Source organism: Taurulus bubalis (genome assembly GCF_910589615.1).
Source record: "Taurulus bubalis genome assembly, chromosome: 21".
Classification (NCBI taxonomy): Eukaryota; Metazoa; Chordata; class Actinopteri; order Perciformes; family Cottidae; genus Taurulus; species Taurulus bubalis.
This window is the reverse complement of record NC_136609.1, coordinates 12048499-12069321: the sequence shown is the minus strand read 5'-3', so window position 1 is coordinate 12069321 and position 20823 is coordinate 12048499. Positions and strand designations below refer to the sequence as shown.

At 42.6% G+C, this 20823-nt stretch overlaps 3 protein-coding genes across 3 annotated transcripts in view; 2 read left to right on the top strand and 1 right to left on the bottom strand.

The window, feature by feature from the left end:
- Positions 1-1196: 1196 nt before the first annotated feature.
- The window catches only part of LOC306752709 (filamin A-interacting protein 1-like), a gene marked incomplete at its 3' end in the record, with an annotated part of 55667 nt that continues 36040 nt past the window's right edge, over positions 1197-20823 (top strand). Inside the window, exon 1 of the mRNA XM_079236503.1 lies at positions 1197-1332. The remainder of the gene's footprint in view (positions 1333-20823) is intronic.
- LOC306752711 (cysteine-rich venom protein-like) lies at positions 12137-14936 on the top strand (the record flags this gene model as incomplete). Its single annotated transcript, XM_079236505.1, has 6 exons — positions 12137-12161; positions 12296-12386; positions 13124-13266; positions 13358-13452; positions 14350-14432; positions 14809-14936. Exons 1-6 carry the CDS (start codon positions 12150-12152, stop codon positions 14934-14936), a joined length of 552 nt encoding a protein of 183 aa, XP_079092631.1. The 5' UTR covers positions 12137-12149.
- LOC306752710 (cysteine-rich venom protein TEL1-like) lies at positions 18097-20578 on the bottom strand (the record flags this gene model as incomplete). Its single annotated transcript, XM_079236504.1, has 7 exons — positions 18097-18218; positions 18554-18636; positions 18971-19065; positions 19157-19299; positions 19968-20058; positions 20193-20281; positions 20512-20578. 7 exons carry the CDS (start codon positions 20576-20578, stop codon positions 18097-18099), a joined length of 690 nt encoding a protein of 229 aa, XP_079092630.1.

The window sequence follows — 20823 nt, the reverse complement described above, 5'->3', positions numbered from 1 at the left end:
ACACACACACACACACACACACACACACACACACACACACACACACACACACACACACACACACACACACACACACGTTGAATATAAAACTAGATCATTATGAAGCGGTTTATTTAAAGTGTGTTGAAGCTCTCATGCCTCCTGGAGCTGAGCGATGCCCATCAGTGTATCACAGCTCTGACGTCAGCAGAGAGGAAGACTGCTGTGACTCATCATCTCTGACTCTCTGACTGCATCACAGAGACTCAGCACTTAGGTACATCTTTTTGGTGCAACCACACCCAACTAAAGCTCAAGGAAAGAGTTAAAGAGGAACTCTGATGGTTTTTCACATCAGAGAGGCTGAGGGAGTCGTACATGTGTGAGTCCTTTAAAAAATCATTTTGGAGACTCCAGAAGGAGATAAATCTGTTGAATCGCCTTCAAGTGATGTCACTTACACGGCAACATCTTGAGTTGCATTGTGGGTAATGCAGGCGCCAGGTCTTTGAAAGAGACGCTGTGGTTTCTGTTTGAAACAGTCCACAGCATCAATCATCCACCATGATGCATCCCTAAGGCAGCGACGCTAGTTCATTTAGCTCATTTAGTAATTATAATATATTGTATGACATCATCCCCGCAGTGCAGGGGGAAAGGAATGCATGACGTAGCAGGTTTTGGGGTCATTTTTTCTAATGTTTTCCCACCAACAACTGAAGAAATGTCCCGTCTAAATATTGCCCCTGTCACCTCGCTGTGTCTGTCCTGGGACAGACTCCCAAGGGCTCAGTCGTCTGTCAGGGGCCATATGGTACCGTCAGAGCTGTGTGTGTGTGTGTGTGTGTGTGTGTGAGTGTATGAGCGTGTGTGAGCGTGTGTGTGTGTGTGTGTGAGAGTCGGAGAAGGAGAGCAGCCGTGGCTCAAGGTGTCAGAAGGGAGGGTGGTTTAAATTTAACTGCACCAGGGCTGATATCTGCATGGCAGGTCGTGTCTCTCTCCCCTCTGCTCTCTCTTTCTAACACACACACACACACACACACACACACACACACACACACACACACACACACACACGTCTGTCTTCACAGTCCACAGCCACACACACACACACACTCACACACACACACACACAGCAGCTCCCCCGGTCTGTCAGTACCCGCTCCTCTTCTTCTCTTCCACCTCATCGGACCACCTGGATTGTACACGAGAGGCCAGCTGAGGACGCGACGGAGCCGAGAGAGAAACATTCACACTGAGGATAACGCTTCATCGCAGGCGGCGGGTTGAAGACACCGCCGGCGGCACTGCAGAGGCACAGCAGCACGGAGGGCTAAAGCTGCGCGGCGAGAGGTAGGACCGCTTTGCTTTGGGAGGATGTGTGTGTGTGTGTGTGTGTGTGTGTGTGTGTGTGTGTGTGTGACCCCCAATATTCATCTTTCATCTTGGAGGCAAATATGCAAAAGGTTGCATGTCTGTGTGTTGAAGGTTAGTCAGCATTTTGGAGAATCACATGACTTAAAAGAAAATAATCACTGCTGTTTACTCTGGCATTAGATATGTGTTGTTAATATTCAACATGCGATTCATTCATTATGCATTTCATTCAACTTCTTTTGGAATATGAGGTTATTATTCCTTTTATTTCTGCAAATACAGATCCTTTGTGAACAATATCTTAAAGATGCCCTGAAGTGTTGAGTGGATGAACAGAACAGGAAGAGAGCGGTATGTCATCTGCAGTGTGGCAGCTTTTCTGCAAGTTGTTGCTAATTAGCCAGATATAGAGATTAGACCCCAGAAGAGGGACCCAGGAGGCTCTGGGGTCACGGGGAACGTCTGCTGATCTTATTTTAATCCGACTGGATTCACTTTGCTCTAATTGGGTTGAATGTATTTGGCGTGGAGACAAAAGATCTAAAGAAGTGTATCTGTATCTTCGCTGTGTACTGTTGAGGGAAAAGATGCATCTGAGCTCCCAGTACTTCACCGATGCTTTTCAAGAGTATTTGCTGACGGGCGTGAACCTGATCGGGGCCCCGGCGGCGGTAACGGACCCCCGCGGTCAATCTGCCCACCGCATCAAAGCCGCGGCGGTACTTGACCCGCTGCTGCGCGGCCGCCGGCCCTCAGTGGACGCTGCAGCGCTCGGCTGCAGACGGGGAACTTCCAAAGGGCAGCGGGCCGGACGGAGTGGGTCAGGTTACCGGGCCTCATGCCTCAGTTTGGGAATGCATTCAGGGGGAGTGGGGAGAGACGGCGGTGAAAGGCAACGGCCGGGAAAACATTTCCACTGTGAGCTTCATTGTAAAACTCAGACGTTATTATTTCCCTCAGATTGTCCTGCGCTGACATCCATAGTTTGATGATGTGTTGGGATGTAAAAAGAAAGAATTACTCACTGATCATCATTCATTCTGCTTTCACAGGTTATGAATAAATGCAGCTTACAGTTGCATTCATCTTTCTCTGTATTACACATCATCTATTTGGGTTATGGGCTGTTTGTTGGACAACAAAAGCAATTTAAAGATCCAGTTCCCCTTCATTTCATAGACCACAATAAAGACAAGTGAGCCAACAGGTGTTAAAGCCTCTATCACAGACACACCTCCCTGTTGTGAGTAAATATTTGGGCAGACAGAAGGACAGCAGCACTCCCCCAGATGCAGCTTTAAAGGGCTCGGGGTTTGGCATGTGACTGGACGTGACAGGTTAATCTGGTTAATGCTATCATAGCGGGGCGGAGAGGCCGGCCTTCTGGTGCTCGTAATCCGCCAACAGTCAACAAGGAGGCGGCTGACCAGCAGACCGATCAGCGGGTTTAGGGAATGCTGCCCGCGGGGTCACGGAGGTCGCCGCCTGACGTCTACGGTCATAACAACGTTAAACATGACAGGGATGCATTCAGAGCAATTTAACCTCTAAATATCACTCAAATGAAGCAACTCTCACGGTGCTGTATTTTTACGCTGCATCACATGCTCTGAGTTCCTCTGCAGGCAGAGCGACACATCATCTCTGTCTGAGCGTGACTGACAGTTTGAGGGTAGTGGGGCGCAGATCCTCCTGGAACCCTGAGCTTCACCAGCTGCAGTCGGATCAGAAGGTCTGGAGGCTTATCGAAGTGTTTGATGCATCAATGGGGATAACTTTGGGTGTGTGTGTCACGGCAGAGTGAGAGCGTGAACCAATCAGAGCACATCTCTTCTTGATTAACCCCCTTTTTCATCCTCGCTGGAAAAATCGCGACCATGAAGAGTTTTGTTGTGCTTCCAGTGCGGATGAAGACAACCGTTTATAGCTCTCATATCCCAGCGTACCTTGACAGAGCACCAGACACAGATAACAGTCACATGATGCGGGGCGACGGCGGGTGAGGAGCATCGGGGCGTGATGTCACCACCAGAGGCTGAAGGGTCCCTGAGCCGGACCCTACAGCTCTGTGCTGCCGGGGGAATTAATGAAGGGTCACTTTTCATCTTTGGATCCGGGTGTAATGAAACGGGGTTTCGGGTAATGAGTTGATGGAGGAATGCATTGTATTGTTTGTATTTTCTATTTCCAGTCAGCTGTCATCAAATTATGATTCAAAGCTGCTGGCTGGACTAAATTAATAAGGATTTGTAGAAGAATAGGGCAGAAAAAGTGTCAAGGACATTCTATTATTTGTGCTTTTATGTTTGAAGACTTTAAATCTCAGTGGTGCTTTACTGGAAAAACATGTGAAGGAAACTAATACCATAATAATAATATTAATAATAACAACAACAATAATACAACTAAAAGGCCCCAAAGAGTTTGATATATGAATATTGAACCATGTTTGTATTCTAACTCATTACACTCTGAAATTACTTATTAGTAGTACTTCTACTTCAGAGGAAAACATTGTAGTACTACATACCTGGTAGTATACTATATACTACATACATGGTAGTATACTATATACTACATACCTGGTAGTATACTATATACTACATACCTGGTAGTATACTATATACTACATACCTGGTAGTATACTATATACTACATACCTGGTAGTATACTATATACTACATACATGGTAGTATACTATATACTACATACATGGTAGTATACTATATACTACATACATGGTAGTATACTATATACTACATACATGGTAGTATTCTATATACTACATACCTGGTAGTATACTATATACTACATATATGGTAGTATACTATATACTACATACCTGGTAGTATACTATATACTACATACATGGTAGTATATAGTATACTACCAGGTATGTAGTATACTATATACTACATACATGGTAGTATATAGTATACTACCAGGTATGTAGTATATAGTATACTACCATGTATGTAGTATATAGTATACTACCAGGTATGTAGTATATAGTATACTACCAGGTATGTAGTATACTATATACTACATACCTGGTAGTATACTATATACTACATACATGGTAGTATATAGTATACTACCAGGTATGTAGTATATAGTATACTACCAGGTATGTAGTATACTATATACTACATACCTGGTAGTATACTATATACTACATACATGGTATAATATTGCAGACAAAAACGCAACGTTTGGGAATAATGTGACCGTGATGTAAGGAAATGAATGTTCCCGGAGCATTTGTGAAACAATTAAATATTGTTTATATTGTGTGTGTAATTATATATATATCTATATATGTCTATCTATCTATATAGATATATATATATATATATATATATATCTATATAGATATATATATATATATATATATATATATATATATATATATATCTATATATATATATATATCTATCTAGATATCTATATATATAGATATATATATATATATATATATATATATATATATATATATATATATATATATATATATATATATATATATATATATATATATATATATATATATGACCCTGTGACAGATCTGGACCCCTCCAGAGATCATATAAAACACAAGACGCAGCTAGTTGTCATAATCACTGTAACAACACTTCAGAACCAGACATAGAATCCCATTGTGTGAATCCCTGATGTCTATAAAACGTGTTGAGTGCATTTCCGTCCCATAAAACAAGTCCAAGCCGATGTCTGTGCGGGGTCAGCCGGTGCGAGAGCAGCGCTGGCTGGGCGACATGTGGTGTTTGGCTGCAGAACCAGTGACTTGTTTCAGGCCCGAGGATCCTGTTCCTCTCACAGAATCCCAGCCGCTCGCAGCTCTGGGAAAAGAGCACTATATATACCGGAGAGGAGCGCACTGCCGTCCCACAGGGGTCTCAGAGTGACGTGAAGACAAAATGAGTCCACGGAGATCACTCTGTGCAGCGGGTGGGCTTAGAGCAAGACCAGCTGGAAGGTGCTTTCGCAGAACCCGTTCCAGGGAGAGCAGCTGCAGACCAGAACAGTCATCAGGGACATTCGGGTGTAAACAGGGGAAAGCGATTCAGGCTACTACTTCCTGACTGTGTGTCAGCTCAATGTATTGAATAAAACACCCTGTTGCTCAATCCATTATCTTTATATTACATGTTGTTGCTGACACCCTCAGCAGAGCCTCTTCCCCAGGTGCATTAATACACTCATCTTGACTGCAGGTGCATTCATAATTCACATGCATATCTTTAAGTCGTCTGTGGGAGTGTAAGAGTGAGTAATGCTCGTGCTGCATGGAGCGTTGGGGATGCTCTGCATTGCCACTATCAGAAGGTGATGTTAGCTGGAGGCTAATGTAATGTGTGGAAATGCAACATGGTGGAATTCAAAAGAAGAGAAGCTCTTTGAACTGCTTTGAAGTTTACATGCGTCCTTTAACAGCTCAAATCAAGTTCTGTGTCATTTCTAAGTCGTATTTTTTGTCGATTTAGAGAGGAGTTTCTTCTGAGATCACATTTTAAACAAATGTACCACATCCCACATGCTGGGACAAGAAAACCGAAACAGGAAGAGAGCTAGCGGAGAGTATCAGGACTTTGAATGTGACCGCTCTGCATCCCAGATAGAATAAAAAGAGATGGTCGATTCCATATTTTCTCTTCTTGAACTAAAACATGTGCTCCAAGTCTGTTAATCTACGGATGCTATTAATGTCAGTCATCCAACATTGCTCGGATCGGCCAGTGTGTCACCACCTGTCCTTTATTTAGTGCCCATGTTCTTTGTTAAATATACCTCATGGATTCCTCAGCGGGCGGCTTGACGGGGCCGACGCTTTCCACGATGCAGCAGAAACGGGGATCATGTGCACGATGAAGGGCTCAGCCACTGTTGACCGGTCTGCACGTCAGACAGATTACCATCCAACACGGTGCAGTTATGGTCTACGTTAAACGGATTCTCTGAGAAAAAACACTCACCACATACGAATATTCACTTTTTTGGTCAATAAGTCACATTTAGTGTGCTGGTCTGGGGTCAAAGGTCAGATCCGGAAGCTAAACACCCGATTACTGTTAGCCTAGCTTAGCAGAAAGAGTGGAAACAGATGGAAACAGCTAGCAAAATACACCCGACAGCATCTCTGCTCAGTGATCAACACGTTGTTGTTCACTGGGGGTTACGCACCAGACTAATTCCTGGACGTTCTTGACATTTTCAGAGATTCTGTTGTATTTACACTTTGTGTTTTAATGGATTAATTAAACAAGAGAGCTAACTAGAACAAATTGTAGACTGTTCCTTTAAAAAAGTGTCTCACGTAGCATTATTAACACCTTCCTAGCACACTAGATGAAGTTATTAACTATTAAGTTTACAAGCAAAGAGTTGCGCGTTCTCCCAGGATGCACCTGCAGCCACACATTGCGTCAACAGACTCCTTTCAGAGCTCTGAACCACGACAACGTCAACGCACATCTCGCTGCTATTTCGGCTCCGTGTTCCCTCCAGGGCCTCGGCTATCGGCTGTGAAATTCTTGGCATAAGTCACATGATTGGATAAAGCGACACAGGTGGCAGCTTGATGCTAAATATTCACCGGAGGAAAAATAAATAAACAAGGAAGCCCTGCTGGGAACACTGCTCTTTGAGCTTGAGCCCTCATTGTTACCCGTCTCTGTGTTTGCTGTTGCTACAGAAACGGACCCGGCTGAGATGAGGAGGGCTTAGCGTGGCGCTGTGACTTTGCGTAGCATTCGCTAAACGACAGGGTCAATTATCAGGCTATTTTCTGCTAACCCACTAACATTTCCCCTGCTCCCTGTTATTCAAGAGACATGTGGAGAGCAAAAGGAACAGGCGAGAAGGACAGGAGTGTCGCAGTGGGGAGAAATGTTGCAGCCTGAGACTGTTCCTTTACTCACTTTAGTCGCACTACACACATTTGGGAAAATGTCCTGAATGGGCTTGATTTGATCAGCGCATCGTGTCGGTGAGGCTGGAGGAGGGTGCATTCTGCCAGGATGACTCATAGGCAGTGCAGGGGGCCACAGCCACAGTAAGTGCTCCAGGGTTTGGTGTCCACGTTGTGCAGGATGAGCTGCGGCTTTTCATTTCAAAATATCCTTGCATCCTCTTATTTTAGCATCTGTCTGCAGAGACGTGGTGCACAACACAAGTCTACCGTCGTCTCGTGTGCAAAACAGATCCTGAATCCAGTCTGAGAGCTGGTGGCTCGAAGGAAAAGTTTCCCCCGATGAGTCACACGGTTACAATGCACCGACCCTCGGCCAAAGAGCAGAGTCGCAGCACAGCGATATACGACTGAAGTACGCTGATCACTATTAAAGAGAAGACATGAATCCGCTCCCTGAGAACTGTTGTGTTGCAGCACAGCAGCTGAATAATAAAAAGGCCGCAGAACAAGCCAGAGAAGTGCTTCATCATCCTGTATTTCCTCACGTCGGGGTTCTCTTGTGGTGTAATGCGATGGTCATCTGAGTGTTGCCATTGATCTTTTTTAAGGTTTTCACTTCCTATTCCTCTTTGTTTTGGTACCATCGTAGTTTGTAGTCTTCAAAAGTGTTCATGTGACCATGACTGATGGGCTTAATATTAATCTTAGCATAAGTATTATCCACTGTTAAGGAGTCCGCTCCTCCTGAATGCTCATTATGATGCTTTGTGTTCAGTAAGAGCCGACATCTTTTCTTTGACTGAGCTCTGAATGCGATATCAGAGGCACGGACCATCGCAGGCGATATTAAAACCACCTCCCTTCCCCTCAAAGATACTCCTGCTGCTAGATAATGAGATGTTGATAATGAGATCTTGACATCGTGCCAACAAGACATTTCGGAAGCACAAATCACATCCACCTCATTGTTTTTCTGATTAGCATCATCCTGGAGACTGTGGCACGCTGTCATAGAGGCGATGCTCTGATAACAGACTCGTAGAAAGCCTGAAGCATGACTCTGCACATCTTATTGAGGAGGTTGCTGGGCAACTGGGCTGGGGGCAAACCTGCAGGGACCAAAAGATGGAAGGAAGCAAAGCCCACATTCAATTATCTTTTTTTAGTATTCTTTGTTGATTTGGAGAGTTTAAGAAGTTTAAGCTTTAGGTATTTTAAAGAACTGCTCTCCCACAATGCACTTCACAAAGAACACTTCAGAAAAAGCCATAGCACATATGATTATTCAACAAGCAGCTGATCGTCCTGTAAACATCTGGAGCTCAGCTGCAGATCCACTGATGTTAAACGGTGTTAGCGTCTGGAGGCGGAGAGGAGACTCTGCTGACTCAGGCGTTCTCTGAACAGCTCACTCGCTGCCGTTAAAGCGACAGCTCCGAAGCCCCCATTAAAGTTCATTTAAACACTTCATTTACATCTGCAGCTTTCTGTACTGTCCTTAGTGATGGAGGCTGAGCGCCTTCATCACTGGATAACTGAACCCCTGGCGGCTGAAGGACGGATGCACTTCAACGGCTCCGCTCTCGCCTTCTCCTCCTTCTACTGCACAGAGGGGTGGATGACCCTAATTTTAGCCGGGGTTTGTCGCTACTGGACAGATTGGATTACAGGCTAAAAGGAGGGGACGCAGCAGTAATTAGTTTGGGGATAATACGAAATATCTCAACATTTCTGTTTTATTTGTGACTTCATATCTTATGTCCCTAAAGACAGACTGTTTTATTTCAAGCTCAGGCAGCTATTCTGACAGATTGTGTCACATTTCATGTCAGTAGCTCTGGAGATATTTCTGTCAAAGCCACACATGTCAGCCTGCTGGTGGCGCTAGAGAAGAGCCAGAGGCTCACCAAAGTAAAAGAAAAGAAAAGAGACTGTGGATTGACCAACATCATTATGTGTGTTACCGGCTATTTAATGATGCATATTAACGTACCTGAACATATACTGATATATATATATATATATATATATACATATATATATATATATATATATATATATATATATATATATATATATATATATATATATATATATATATACTGTATATATGTCTCCTTTTGAGAAGTGACGTTGTCACTCATCACGCTACACCCACAATCCCAATTTAATTGTAAAACTTAAAACAGAACCACTTGGAGCTGACAGTGACATCTAGAGAATGACAGCCTTTGAGTCGATGGCGACGCTCGTGGACCACATGATGGATGCTGTGACCCTGCAGCCTCTGGCACGGCACAGATGGGTGGACAGACTGGGAATGCAAGCTGATCCTCTTTTCTTTTTTTGTTGTTGTCTATCTTAAGGCCACGTTGCTTTAAAACAGTGGTGTGTGTGTGTGTGTGTGTGTGTGTGTGTGTGTGTGTGTGTGTGTGTGTGTGTGTGACATGAGACGATACCAGCTGTCTGCAGGCCACCAAGTGCAAACAATGTGTTCCCAAAAATACTAAAAACAACAACGAAACTAAATAGGAAGCAAGCGTTCCCATCTTGTTTTTCATGTTGTGTCTTGCACATTAGATCCTTTTTGTATTCTGTGAAATGTTGAATCTGTTGAGAGACATAAGTTGTGTTTTGCACTTTCCGGCCACTGCACTCTGTTTCCTCCAACCAGTTCAAACTAGATTAATAGTTTAATGAACAGACATGAGTAGTCAAACGAAACAAATATGCATTGTTGTTGAGTGCAAAAACTCCAGAAGGCCACTCCCAAAACTATACAAGTGCTGCCCTCTGCTGGCTGAACAGAGCTAAGCGTCCCAAAAGGCTCCCTGCAAGCCGTGTAACATACTTAATACATGATGATCATTTCCAGAATGTATGATGGACGCCGGATGTTAAAAACCAATATCCACTGAATAAAGAACAGAGACACCCATACACATATAGATATACACACTGTTCCCACTATGTGAGTGTGTGTGTGTGTGTGTGTGTGTGTGTGTGTGTGTGTGTGTGTGTGTGTGTGTGTGTGTGTGTGTGTGTGTGTGTGTGTGTGTGTGTGTGCGTGTGTGTGTGTGTGTGTGTGTGTGTGTGTAATCATATCAATAAGCAGGAGCTTCCCACAGAGGAGGTCTGAGGTTTTAGTCAGGAGAGTCTGTGTCTGGGGACAGAAGGATCACAAGCGTGATGCAGTCGAGAAGCGTGACAGGTGTAGTTTAGATCAGTGATTCTGGCCTTTGCCTGGGCAAAAAATAAAATTAAAATAAAAGAATTAATATTTTTTTGAAGGGACTTTTTTTTGCTGGCTCAAACCATCCTGATATGGGGAGACTCTGGTTTTCAGGATATCTGGGGTCTGAGGAGAATTGATTGCTGCTTAATTTTCTGTAAAGCACAATGTTTTTCAGTATTTACTGATGAGGTAATCACAAGAACAGTTAAGTTTGTATGAATCCTTTTGAATTGTACTTTTTGTTTAATTAATTTTGAATGTGGAAAAGCTGCTCCTCCAGGCAGTGACTTGGTCCACAGTAAAGTGTTGGTCATAGATGCAGTGAGTGAGTGTTCTCAGGTAAAGTTTGGTCATTTCAGTCTTTTTGAAACTACTTCTTAGTTGTTGGACTTTTTAGTTTGTGCATGAAAGCTGTTGAGTATGTTTAAAAATGGCTGAAGATTCTGAATAGTTATGCATGTTGTAATACCTCGTGTCCTGAAGATGCACTTTATGGTTTTTAATTCAAATGCAGCTCATTGAGTGTAAAAGGGAACAGTTCCCTTTCTGGCATCAACACCAGCTGCTCGTTTTGGTTCATCATTAAACTTGTTTTTGTGTTGGATACATATTCTCTACTAGCTCAGGTTCAAACTGCACCATCTTTTCATTCAACACATTTGAGAAGTTGAGAATGTTCCTGGATTTGGGTCACGGCTTGTCATTCAGGGGGGATGGTGGGTCCTGGAGCCAGACCAGTTGAGAACCACTGGTCTAGATCAAAGTTAAGGCAGAGTTTGAAGATGGGTGTCATCCGAGCGAGGGTGCAAGAAGTGTGGAAGAAGTGTGCAAGAAGTGTGGAAGAAGTGTGGAAGAAGTGTGGAAGAAGTGTGGAAGAAGGCCACTTCACGCCTCGGTTCGATCGAGAGCTTGCGGCTGTGTGACCCCATCACAATATGTACTCTATATGAATCTTATCAACGTTAGGTTAACCTTTTAACTATCAAGGTTTAGTTTCAGATACCATGACCCTCGCCTCATAACCTTGCCACATCAGAGGAACATGCTTCGTTATCGCAGTTATCGTGAACGCGTGTGATACGTAAACACAGATGCAGCTTTCCATACCTCCTGAAGGTCACCTCCCAGGTGACACGTGGCCCTGCAGTCTATATGTCCGCGTGTCACGTGTCGGCGCGTTGCTGCGTATATAAGCGCCGCCTGTGGCTCTCGGAGGTTACCGGTCCTGGACTCGACCATGGCTACCTACACTTTGAGCTTCCTGTGCGTCTTCGCTGCCTCGGCGTTCGCCGCCAAGCTGGTAAGTGAAATATGTTTTCCTCTCTAATAAGAAGCTACATTGACGGTTGTGCTATCTTAAAAATCAATTGAAAATAAATGAATGTGCAATAAACTAAATTTTATTTCTCTCCCCTCTCTGAAAACCTGAAGGGAGGTGAGTGTTTGAATTATCCCTATCATTAATGTTTTAATCATACACATTCACATTTCACAAAATATTTTTATTTATTTGTATATTTCGGACTCCCAGAATCATCTACTGAGTTTTCCACAGTCCAAACTAACCCGAGTGACATTGTGAACAAGCATAATGCCCTGAGGAGAGGAGTTCAGCCGCCTGCTAGCAACATGCTGGAGATGGTAACGTCCAATTTAAAAAGCGCAGTGCGCTCCACTGTAAAATGATTATCCAGTAGAAGCACTGGGAGATGTCTCCGGTGCTTACCCAGCACTGGTCTGCTGTACTGGTCCAGTAACAGCTGATCTGCCCACAGAGCTGGAGCAGCGAGGCTGCAGCCAACGCTCGGAGATGGGCCAACACCTGCTCCATGAAGCACAGCCCCGACAGCTCCAGAGTCATCAGCAGTAAGTTCATGGCTTTGCTTGTTTTTTTTAAACCTGATTTACAAAAAAAGTCAGCCACACTGTCACTTCACACACACACACACACACACACACACACACACACACACACACACACACACACACACACACACACACACACACACACACACACACACACACACACACACACACACACACGCAGATAAGCAGCTTAAAACCCAGAGAGTAAACGTTTCTGAAACAGCTGTTTCTCATTTAAATCTACACCCAGAGACATGACATCACCTAGCAGCTCTTTCACTGAATTAATAGTTGGCATCACTATGTTTGGTGCAGCAATAATATATGACGATGTCTTGCATACTTATTTCATTGTTTGTTAGTTGTTTGCATAGCTAATAACTTAACGTATGTGTCATTTTAAAAATATTTTGATATATGATTTTGGTTGGGCAGATAAATACGTTTTATGAAGCACAGGTCGTACTAGAGGTGGATGAAAAGAGAAGCCAGATATTTAATGAAAGAGAGTCAGAACAAAGCCACATCGTTGTCTCTCAACCGAATGATGTCATCGTTTACCTCCTTCAACAAAGAACTACAGTAACGCTGAGTGGAGGCAGCAGTAGATAGAAGAGGGATGTAAAGCATGTTTTATGTATTTGAGCCACACATAAAGTCACAGTGTGCAGTGGAGACCATGCATTTCATGTGTGAGTGCACATGCATGACAGTGTCTCTCTGCTCGCTATCTGCAGCCAGCGGCTGTGGAGAGAACCTGTACATGGCCAGCTTTAAGGACACGTGGAGCAACGCGGTGCAGGCCTGGTACGACGAGGTGAAGGACTGGCGCTACGGAGTGGGGTCCACTAACGGAGGCATCGTGGGACACTTCACACAGGTGCAGCACCTGTTAATCATGGCATAGTTGCATTGATATGGATCTTTGAAAACAGAATGATGCAGTGATGCCTCTCCTGTCCTCCGCTCAGGTCGTCTGGTACCGGTCCAACAAGGTCGGCTGTGCTGTGGCTCACTGTCCCAACTCTCAATACAAGTACTTCTACGTCTGCCAGTACTGCCCACCGTGAGTACAATGCACCTGTTCTCTTTTTACATAGACAAGTGGAGCATGTTCTCGGACTCTCACTGAATATTGAGATGAATATTTATTTGTCAGTTGAGGGAAATGGATCAAGATAAAATAAAATAAAGTAAAATATCTTCATTCAAATAAATGTCAAAGAAATTATTATTATCAAAGTGCAATTTGCATCTGATTTTATTCTGATCACTGAGTACTCATTGAATAGTTATTCAGGGGGCTTTTCAGCCTGTGACATTTTGGGCTTATATATATATATATATATATATATATATATATATATATATATATATATATATATATATATATATATATATATATATACAGTATATGTGTGTGCATTGCCGTTTTGTTTAATATACAATGCACCTCACTGGATGTTCACATGAATATGTATTTGTCAGTTGAGTGAAATGGATCAAAAGCATAACAATAAAATAAAATATCCTCATTAAAATACATGTCAAAGAAATTATTACGATCAAACACCTCAATAAAATGAAAGCACTAAAATGTCTGCAGTGAAATGTTATTTTACAGATTTTTACTAATATTTCTGCAGAGTGCTATTCTATGTATTTATGGGTTAAGTAAGAAGAAAAACACATATTTTCTTTTTCTAATCAAAGTGTTCTAGTTTTCGTACATTTCAGAACACGATGCCCTCTGTTGAGTGCTATTCTAACCAAAAATAATAATAACTTCATTAGAGGAGGCAGGGAAACGGCTCTGTGATGCTCTGCAGCAATGAGAAGTTTGGGCTGATATATATATATATATATATATATATATATATATATATACACACACACATACAGTGTATATGTTTGTGTGCATTGCTGTTTTGTTTAATATTTAATGCTTTGTCCTATTTCACAGAGGAAACTTCCAGTACGCTCGCCCCTACGCATCAGGACCCTCCTGCAGTGACTGCCCCAACGCCTGCGACCAAAAACTGTGCAGTAAGTGGCAAACGCTTCATCTCTTCTATTTAGGATGAGGTATGCACCGTATTTACAGGGCTAACAAGTAGTTCGCTAAGTACTAGCGAACTACTTGTTAGCTAACAAGTAGTTCGCTAAGTACTAGCGAACTACTTGTGAGCTAACAAGTAGTTAGCTCAGTTAGCTACAGTGCTAACCTTAATGTGTAGTATAGACAAATCTTTTTTGAGATAGCAAAGAGATCAACCTTCCTGATATGTACTTTGTCTTTTTCCTGGATCTCAATGTAATGAACAAGAAAGGAAAACTTTCTTTGTCCTTGCAGAAGTTTAGGACTCTCCCGGGTTAGGTTTTGCTTGATATTCATGCATCTATGTTTCTCCATCTCTTGCAGCCAACCCCTGTGCTTACACTGACAAGTACAGTAACTGTCCTGACCTCAAGCAGCAGTGGGGCTGCACAAACAGCGACGTGGCCTCTTGGTGTCCCGCCTCCTGCAAGTGCGGGTCTGAGATTAAATAAATGCCACATGTGGCTTTGACTCATCAGTCAGTTTCAATAAAATATGCTGATGCTTAAAGATTGTGTCCCTCTCCTGATTTCTGAACAGGTCAAATAGCCTAAAGCATAAACCAGTGATGTGTAAACTCATAAAGAGGAAGGAGAACACATCTGACTATTTATGTCACTCATTTGTGGACTAATGAGAACAGGCTTTTATTTTCTGAAGCTGAAAAAAGGTAACTTCCTGTTAGATAAGAAGGAAACCTGACTTTAAAAACACACCGCTTTCCATTTCCAAAGAAGCATTGAGTGGCTATCAGTGGCGGCTGGTGAATTTTCTTGGGGGGGTGCAGTTGGGCGGCGCGGTTTAAATAGCACTCCACAATGAGAAGAAAAGAGGTCTTGAGTAGAATATTCTAAAAAACAAAGCTCTATTTCAAGAAAACAGAGCTCAACACTGTCCAATAACAACTATCAACAAACTAACTTTGGGCATGAGAGGATCAGAGCAGGTTTAAGAAACATTGGGTTGGGTTTCAGAGGTTTACAGAATAAAAGAGGTGCCCACACCCTCACTTGAAAGAGGCTTAGAGCAGAATAGAGTCAGAAAGAGAGACATCACATTTTACATTGGGTGTTTGACAGAGTAGGCCCCACTGCTTGTAAAGACATTTAAACTGGGGGCCTGCAGTAAGGAGGCACTGGTGAGGTGGTCTTTGAAGGCAACGCGTTCCCTGGTGTGTCCAAGTATGGTGTCACCAACCTACAGATAAATATATAGAGAGACAGATAAGATGTGGGAAATATCTACTACAACCAGGCTTCATACTACAGACAAAAGCCAACAATCAGAGTTGACAAAAAACTATGTTTTGTGTGTCTTGATGGCTCATCAACAGTTTTAAATCCGGACGTTCGGGTCCCAACTCTTTCAGCCTCTTCTTGTCAACACCTGACCGTCGGTTGAAAGGTGTTTCGCGTAGAGATGCCAGAGTGTTCAGTCGCCATGCTGACATAGTCAAAGCCTCTGCTAGTGTTGCTCGTAGCTACGTGGGAGCTGTATGGGCTGTGAGGGAATGATAAAGGTCTCTGATTCGACGAATAGTCCAACCACGTTGCAATAAGAAACGATGTCATTGAAGATTCTCCTTCATCCGCCAATGAGAAGCTGTCCTCGCCGTAACGCCCCTGAAACGTTTGCTCGCTTCCATAGACTCACATTGTCCGGCGCCCCGAGAGGGGAGGGGCTTTCCTCAGTGATGATGAACGGCGATATATTATATTTGGTCACATTTAACTTAAGTGTTTGTTGACAGGGGCTTACGGTCTCCCACACACATTTAGCGCGTCAACACGGTATATTTCTTATTTAAATTATTTGGTATATAATGTTTTTTGGCAGTATATATTATTTTATTTTTCTTCTTTTTTTCAGTTAGCCTGCTCTGGAGCAGGTTAAGGGACTGGTTCTCAAACTTTTTCTGTCTTGCTCCACTTTGGAGGAAGAAAGATGTTCGCGCCCCACCGCCCCAACAAAATTGTAACAAAATGGTCCAACTTGTTGTGACTCCTCCCTCCGTACTTTTTTAAATAATACAATAAAGAAAATGACAATCCCTTTCAAGTAAACCAGATCGCTCCATCAGACAAAAACTAATAACATGTGCTATCACTTTGTTAGAACAATGCAAATAAAGTTCAATCTGTGCAAAAAATTAACTAATATTTGGCACAAAAAAAAACGTATTGTGGCTCCAAATAACCTGCTTTGCACTGAATATCTTTTCAAGATAATAACAATAACGTTCAACCTGTGCAAAACAGAATGAGTGCAGATGTGTGAGCATCAGGTTGTTTCAGTATTAGTGGAGCAGTGAGCTGCTTTCCTCTACACATATTTTAAAAACGGGGTTGTCGAGTTGATACGGCTCTCAATTCATGCTCAATGTTGAGTTTAGATCTATATTCTGTCTAGAGACACAACAGCAGAAAAGACCTCACCAAAACGCCAAAAATCGTTGATTACGAACTAAACATTTCCATGAGAGTACAGGCATTTCTCCATGTGTTTATAAAACGCCATTAATAAATACATGGAGAAATGCCTGTACTCTCATAAGTAAGAAAGTGGAAAGCAGAGGAAAGCAGCTCACTGCTCCACTAATACTGATACAACCTGATGCTCACACATCTGCACTCATTCTGTTTTGCACAGGTTGAACGTTATTGTTATTATCTTGAAAAGATATTCAGTGCAAAGCAGGTTATTTGGAGCCACAAAAAGTTGTCTTTTTGCTAAATATTAGTTATTGTTTGCACAGATTGAACATTATTTGCATTGTTCTAACAAAGTGATTGCACATGTTATTAGTTTTTGTCTGATGGAGCGATCTGGTTTACTTGAAAGGGATTGTCATTTTCTTTATTGTATTATTTGAAAAAGCACAAATGGAGGAGTCACAACAAGTTGGACCATTTTGTTACAATTTTGTTGGGGCGGTGGGGCGCGAACATCTTTCTTCCTCCAAAGTGGAGCCCGACAGAAAAAGTTTGAGAACCAGTCCCTTAACCTGCTCCAGAGCAGGCTAACTGAAATTCACTGGATAAGCTGGCCACTCCCACGAGACAAAAAAGGCAGCTCCCTTCCTCATTGATGAAGGAGCGATATTAGTTATATTAGTTTTATAGGGAGAGAGTTCTTCCAGATCGCCAAGATCCGTTCTCACATCATGACTTCCTGCACGAGCGCTATCGATTCTGCCGACAAGGAATCATTTATTCAGACTTTCTCGAGCCGTACATGAACGCCACACGGCGCAGCCGAGCATCGACTGTCTCACAGTGTACTTTGTCACATTCAACTATTTGGATGTAGTTACATAGCTGCTCAATGCTTCTTTGGAAATGGAAAGCGGTGTGTTTTTAAAGTCAGGTTTCCTTCTTATCTAACAGGAAGTTACCTTTTTTCAGCTTCAGAAAATAAAAGCCTGTTCTCATTAGTCCACAAATGAGTGACATAAATAGTCAGATGTGTTCTCCTTCCTCTTTATGAGTTTACACATCACTGGTTTATGCTTTAGGCTATTTGACCTGTTCAGAAATCAGGAGAGGGACACAATCTTTAAGCATCAGCATATTTTATTGAAATTGACTGATGAATCAAAGCCACATGTGGCATTTATTTAATCTCAGACCCGCACTTGCAGGAGGCTTGACAAATGGAGGCCACTCTTCCGCAGCCCCACTGCTTCTTCAGGGAAGGACAGTTACTGTACTTGTCAGTGTAAGCACAGGGGTTGGCTGCAAGAGATGGAGAAACATAGATGCATGAATATCAAGCAAAACATAACAGAGCTCAGAAATTATCTCAAGGACAAATAAAGTGTCTTTCTTTTCTTGTTGATTACATTGAGATCCAGGAAAAAGTACATATCAGGAAGGTTGATCTCTTTACTGTCTCAAAGAAGATTTGTCTATACTACACATTAGCAATGTAGCTAACTGAGCTACGACTAAACCGCCCTGTCAATACAGTGCATACCTGAATGGTCAGTATAAAGTGTTTAAGTAACCGCGTATAGTGTCACCAAACCTCATCCTAAAATAGAAGAGAAGATGAAGCGTTTGCCACTTACTGCACAGTTTGTTTCTGCAGGCGTTGGGGCAGTCAGCGCAGGTGTTTCCTGATTTGTAGGGGCGAGCGACCTGGTAGTTTCCTCTGTGAAATAGGCCAAAGCATTAAATATTAAACAAAACTGCAATGCACACACATATACTGTATATATATAAGCCCAAAATGTCACAGGCTGAAAAGCCCCCTGAATAACTATTCAATGAGTACTCAGTGATCAGAATAAAATCAGATGCAAATTGCACTTTGATAATAATAATTTCTTTGACATTTATTTGAATGAAGATATTTTACTTTATTTTATTTTATCTTGATCCATTTCCCTCAACTGACAAATAAATATTCATCTCAATATTCAGTGAGAGTCCGAGAACATGCTCCACTTGTCTATGTAAAAAGAGAACAGGTGCATTGTACTCACGGTGGGCAGTACTGGCAGACGTAGAAGTACTTGTATTGAGAGTTGGGACAGTGAGCCACAGCACAGCCGACCTTGTTGGACCGGTACCAGACGACCTGAGCGGAGGACAGGAGAGGCATCACTGCATCATTCTGTTTTCAAAGATCCATATCAATGCAACTATGCCATGATTAACAGGTGCTGCACCTGTGTGAAGTGTCCCACGACGCCTCCGTTAGTGGACCCCACTCCGTAGCGCCAGTCCTTCACCTCGTCGTACCAGGCCTGCACCGCGTTGCTCCACGTGTCCTTAAAGCTGGCCATGTACAGGTTCTCTCCACAGCCGCTGGCTGCAGATAGCGAGCAGAGAGACACTGTCATGCATGTGCACTCACACATGAAATGCATTGTCTCCACTGCACACTGTGACTTTATGTGTGGCTCAAATACATAAAACATGCTTTACATCCCTCTTCTATCTACTGCTGCCTCCACTCAGCGTTACTGTAGTTCTTTGTTGAAGGAGGTAAACGATGACATCATTCGGTTGAGAGACAACGATGTGGCTTTCCCCTTTAGTGAATGTATACTGACTGGTTTATATTAAATATCAGACACTGGCTTCTCTTTTCATCCACCTCAAACACGACTTGTGCTCCATAAAACATATTTATATACCTAACCAAAATATTATATCAAAATTAGATTATTACATATTAAACTAGCTATATAAGCAACTAACAAACGATTAAATAATTATGCAATATATCTATCAAAAATAATAATTCACATTAAATCATTATGGCTGCACCAAACATAGTGATGCCAACTATTAATTCAGTGAAAGAGCTGCTAAGTGATGTCATGTCTCTGGGTGTAGATTTAAATGAGAAACAGCTGTTTCAGGCACATTTACTCTCTGGGTTTTAAGCTGCTTATCTGTGTGTTTGTCAAGTGACAGTGTGGCTGACTTTTTCTAAAGTCTCGCTAAAAAAATAAAAATAAGCCATGAACTTACTGCTGATGACTCTGGAGCTGTCGGGGCTGTGCTTCATGGAGCAGGTGTTGGCCCATCTCCGAGCGTTGGCTGCAGCCTCGCTGCTCCAGCTCTGTGGGCAGATCAGCTGTTACTGGACCAGTACAGCAGACCAGTGCTGGGTAAGCACCGGAGACATCTCCCAGTGCTTCTACTGGATAATCATTTTACAGTGGAGCGCACTGCGCTTTTTAAATTGGACGTTACCATCTCCAGCATGTTGCTAGCAGGCGGCTGAACTCCTCTCCTCAGGGCATTATGCTTGTTCACAATTTCGTTAATTTTCCTGGATGATTCTGATGATTAAATATACAAAACAAAACAAGATATTGTGAAGTGTGAATGTGTATGATTATAATATTAATGATAAAATAATTTGTGATCAATTCAAACACTCACCTCCCTTCAGGTATGGTTTTCAGAGAGGGGAGAGAAATGCAAGTTTAGTTATTGCCCATAGCAGCAAAAATGGAAGATAACATAACAGTCAATATCATTTCCTATTCAAGATGAAAATGTATTTCACTTACCAGCTTGGCGCAGAAGGCCAAGGCAGCGAAGATGCACAGGAAGGTCAAAGTGTAGGTAGCCATGGTTGAGTCCGGGACTTTCACTAAGCTGCGTACTTCTGATTCCACGGCTTCGCTCGCTACTGTTTTATAGTATTGTGACAAAATAGTTTGTTAACATATGATAATGAGGAGTCATGACTCATCCAGTTGATCAAAACCTCTGAAAGTAAGTCAAACAAAAGAATGAGGCCTCGATGCTTCAGGACAACACCTGAGGGAAGAAGGAAATTATCCTTCATGGATCCCCTTGGGGATATTGATCCCTG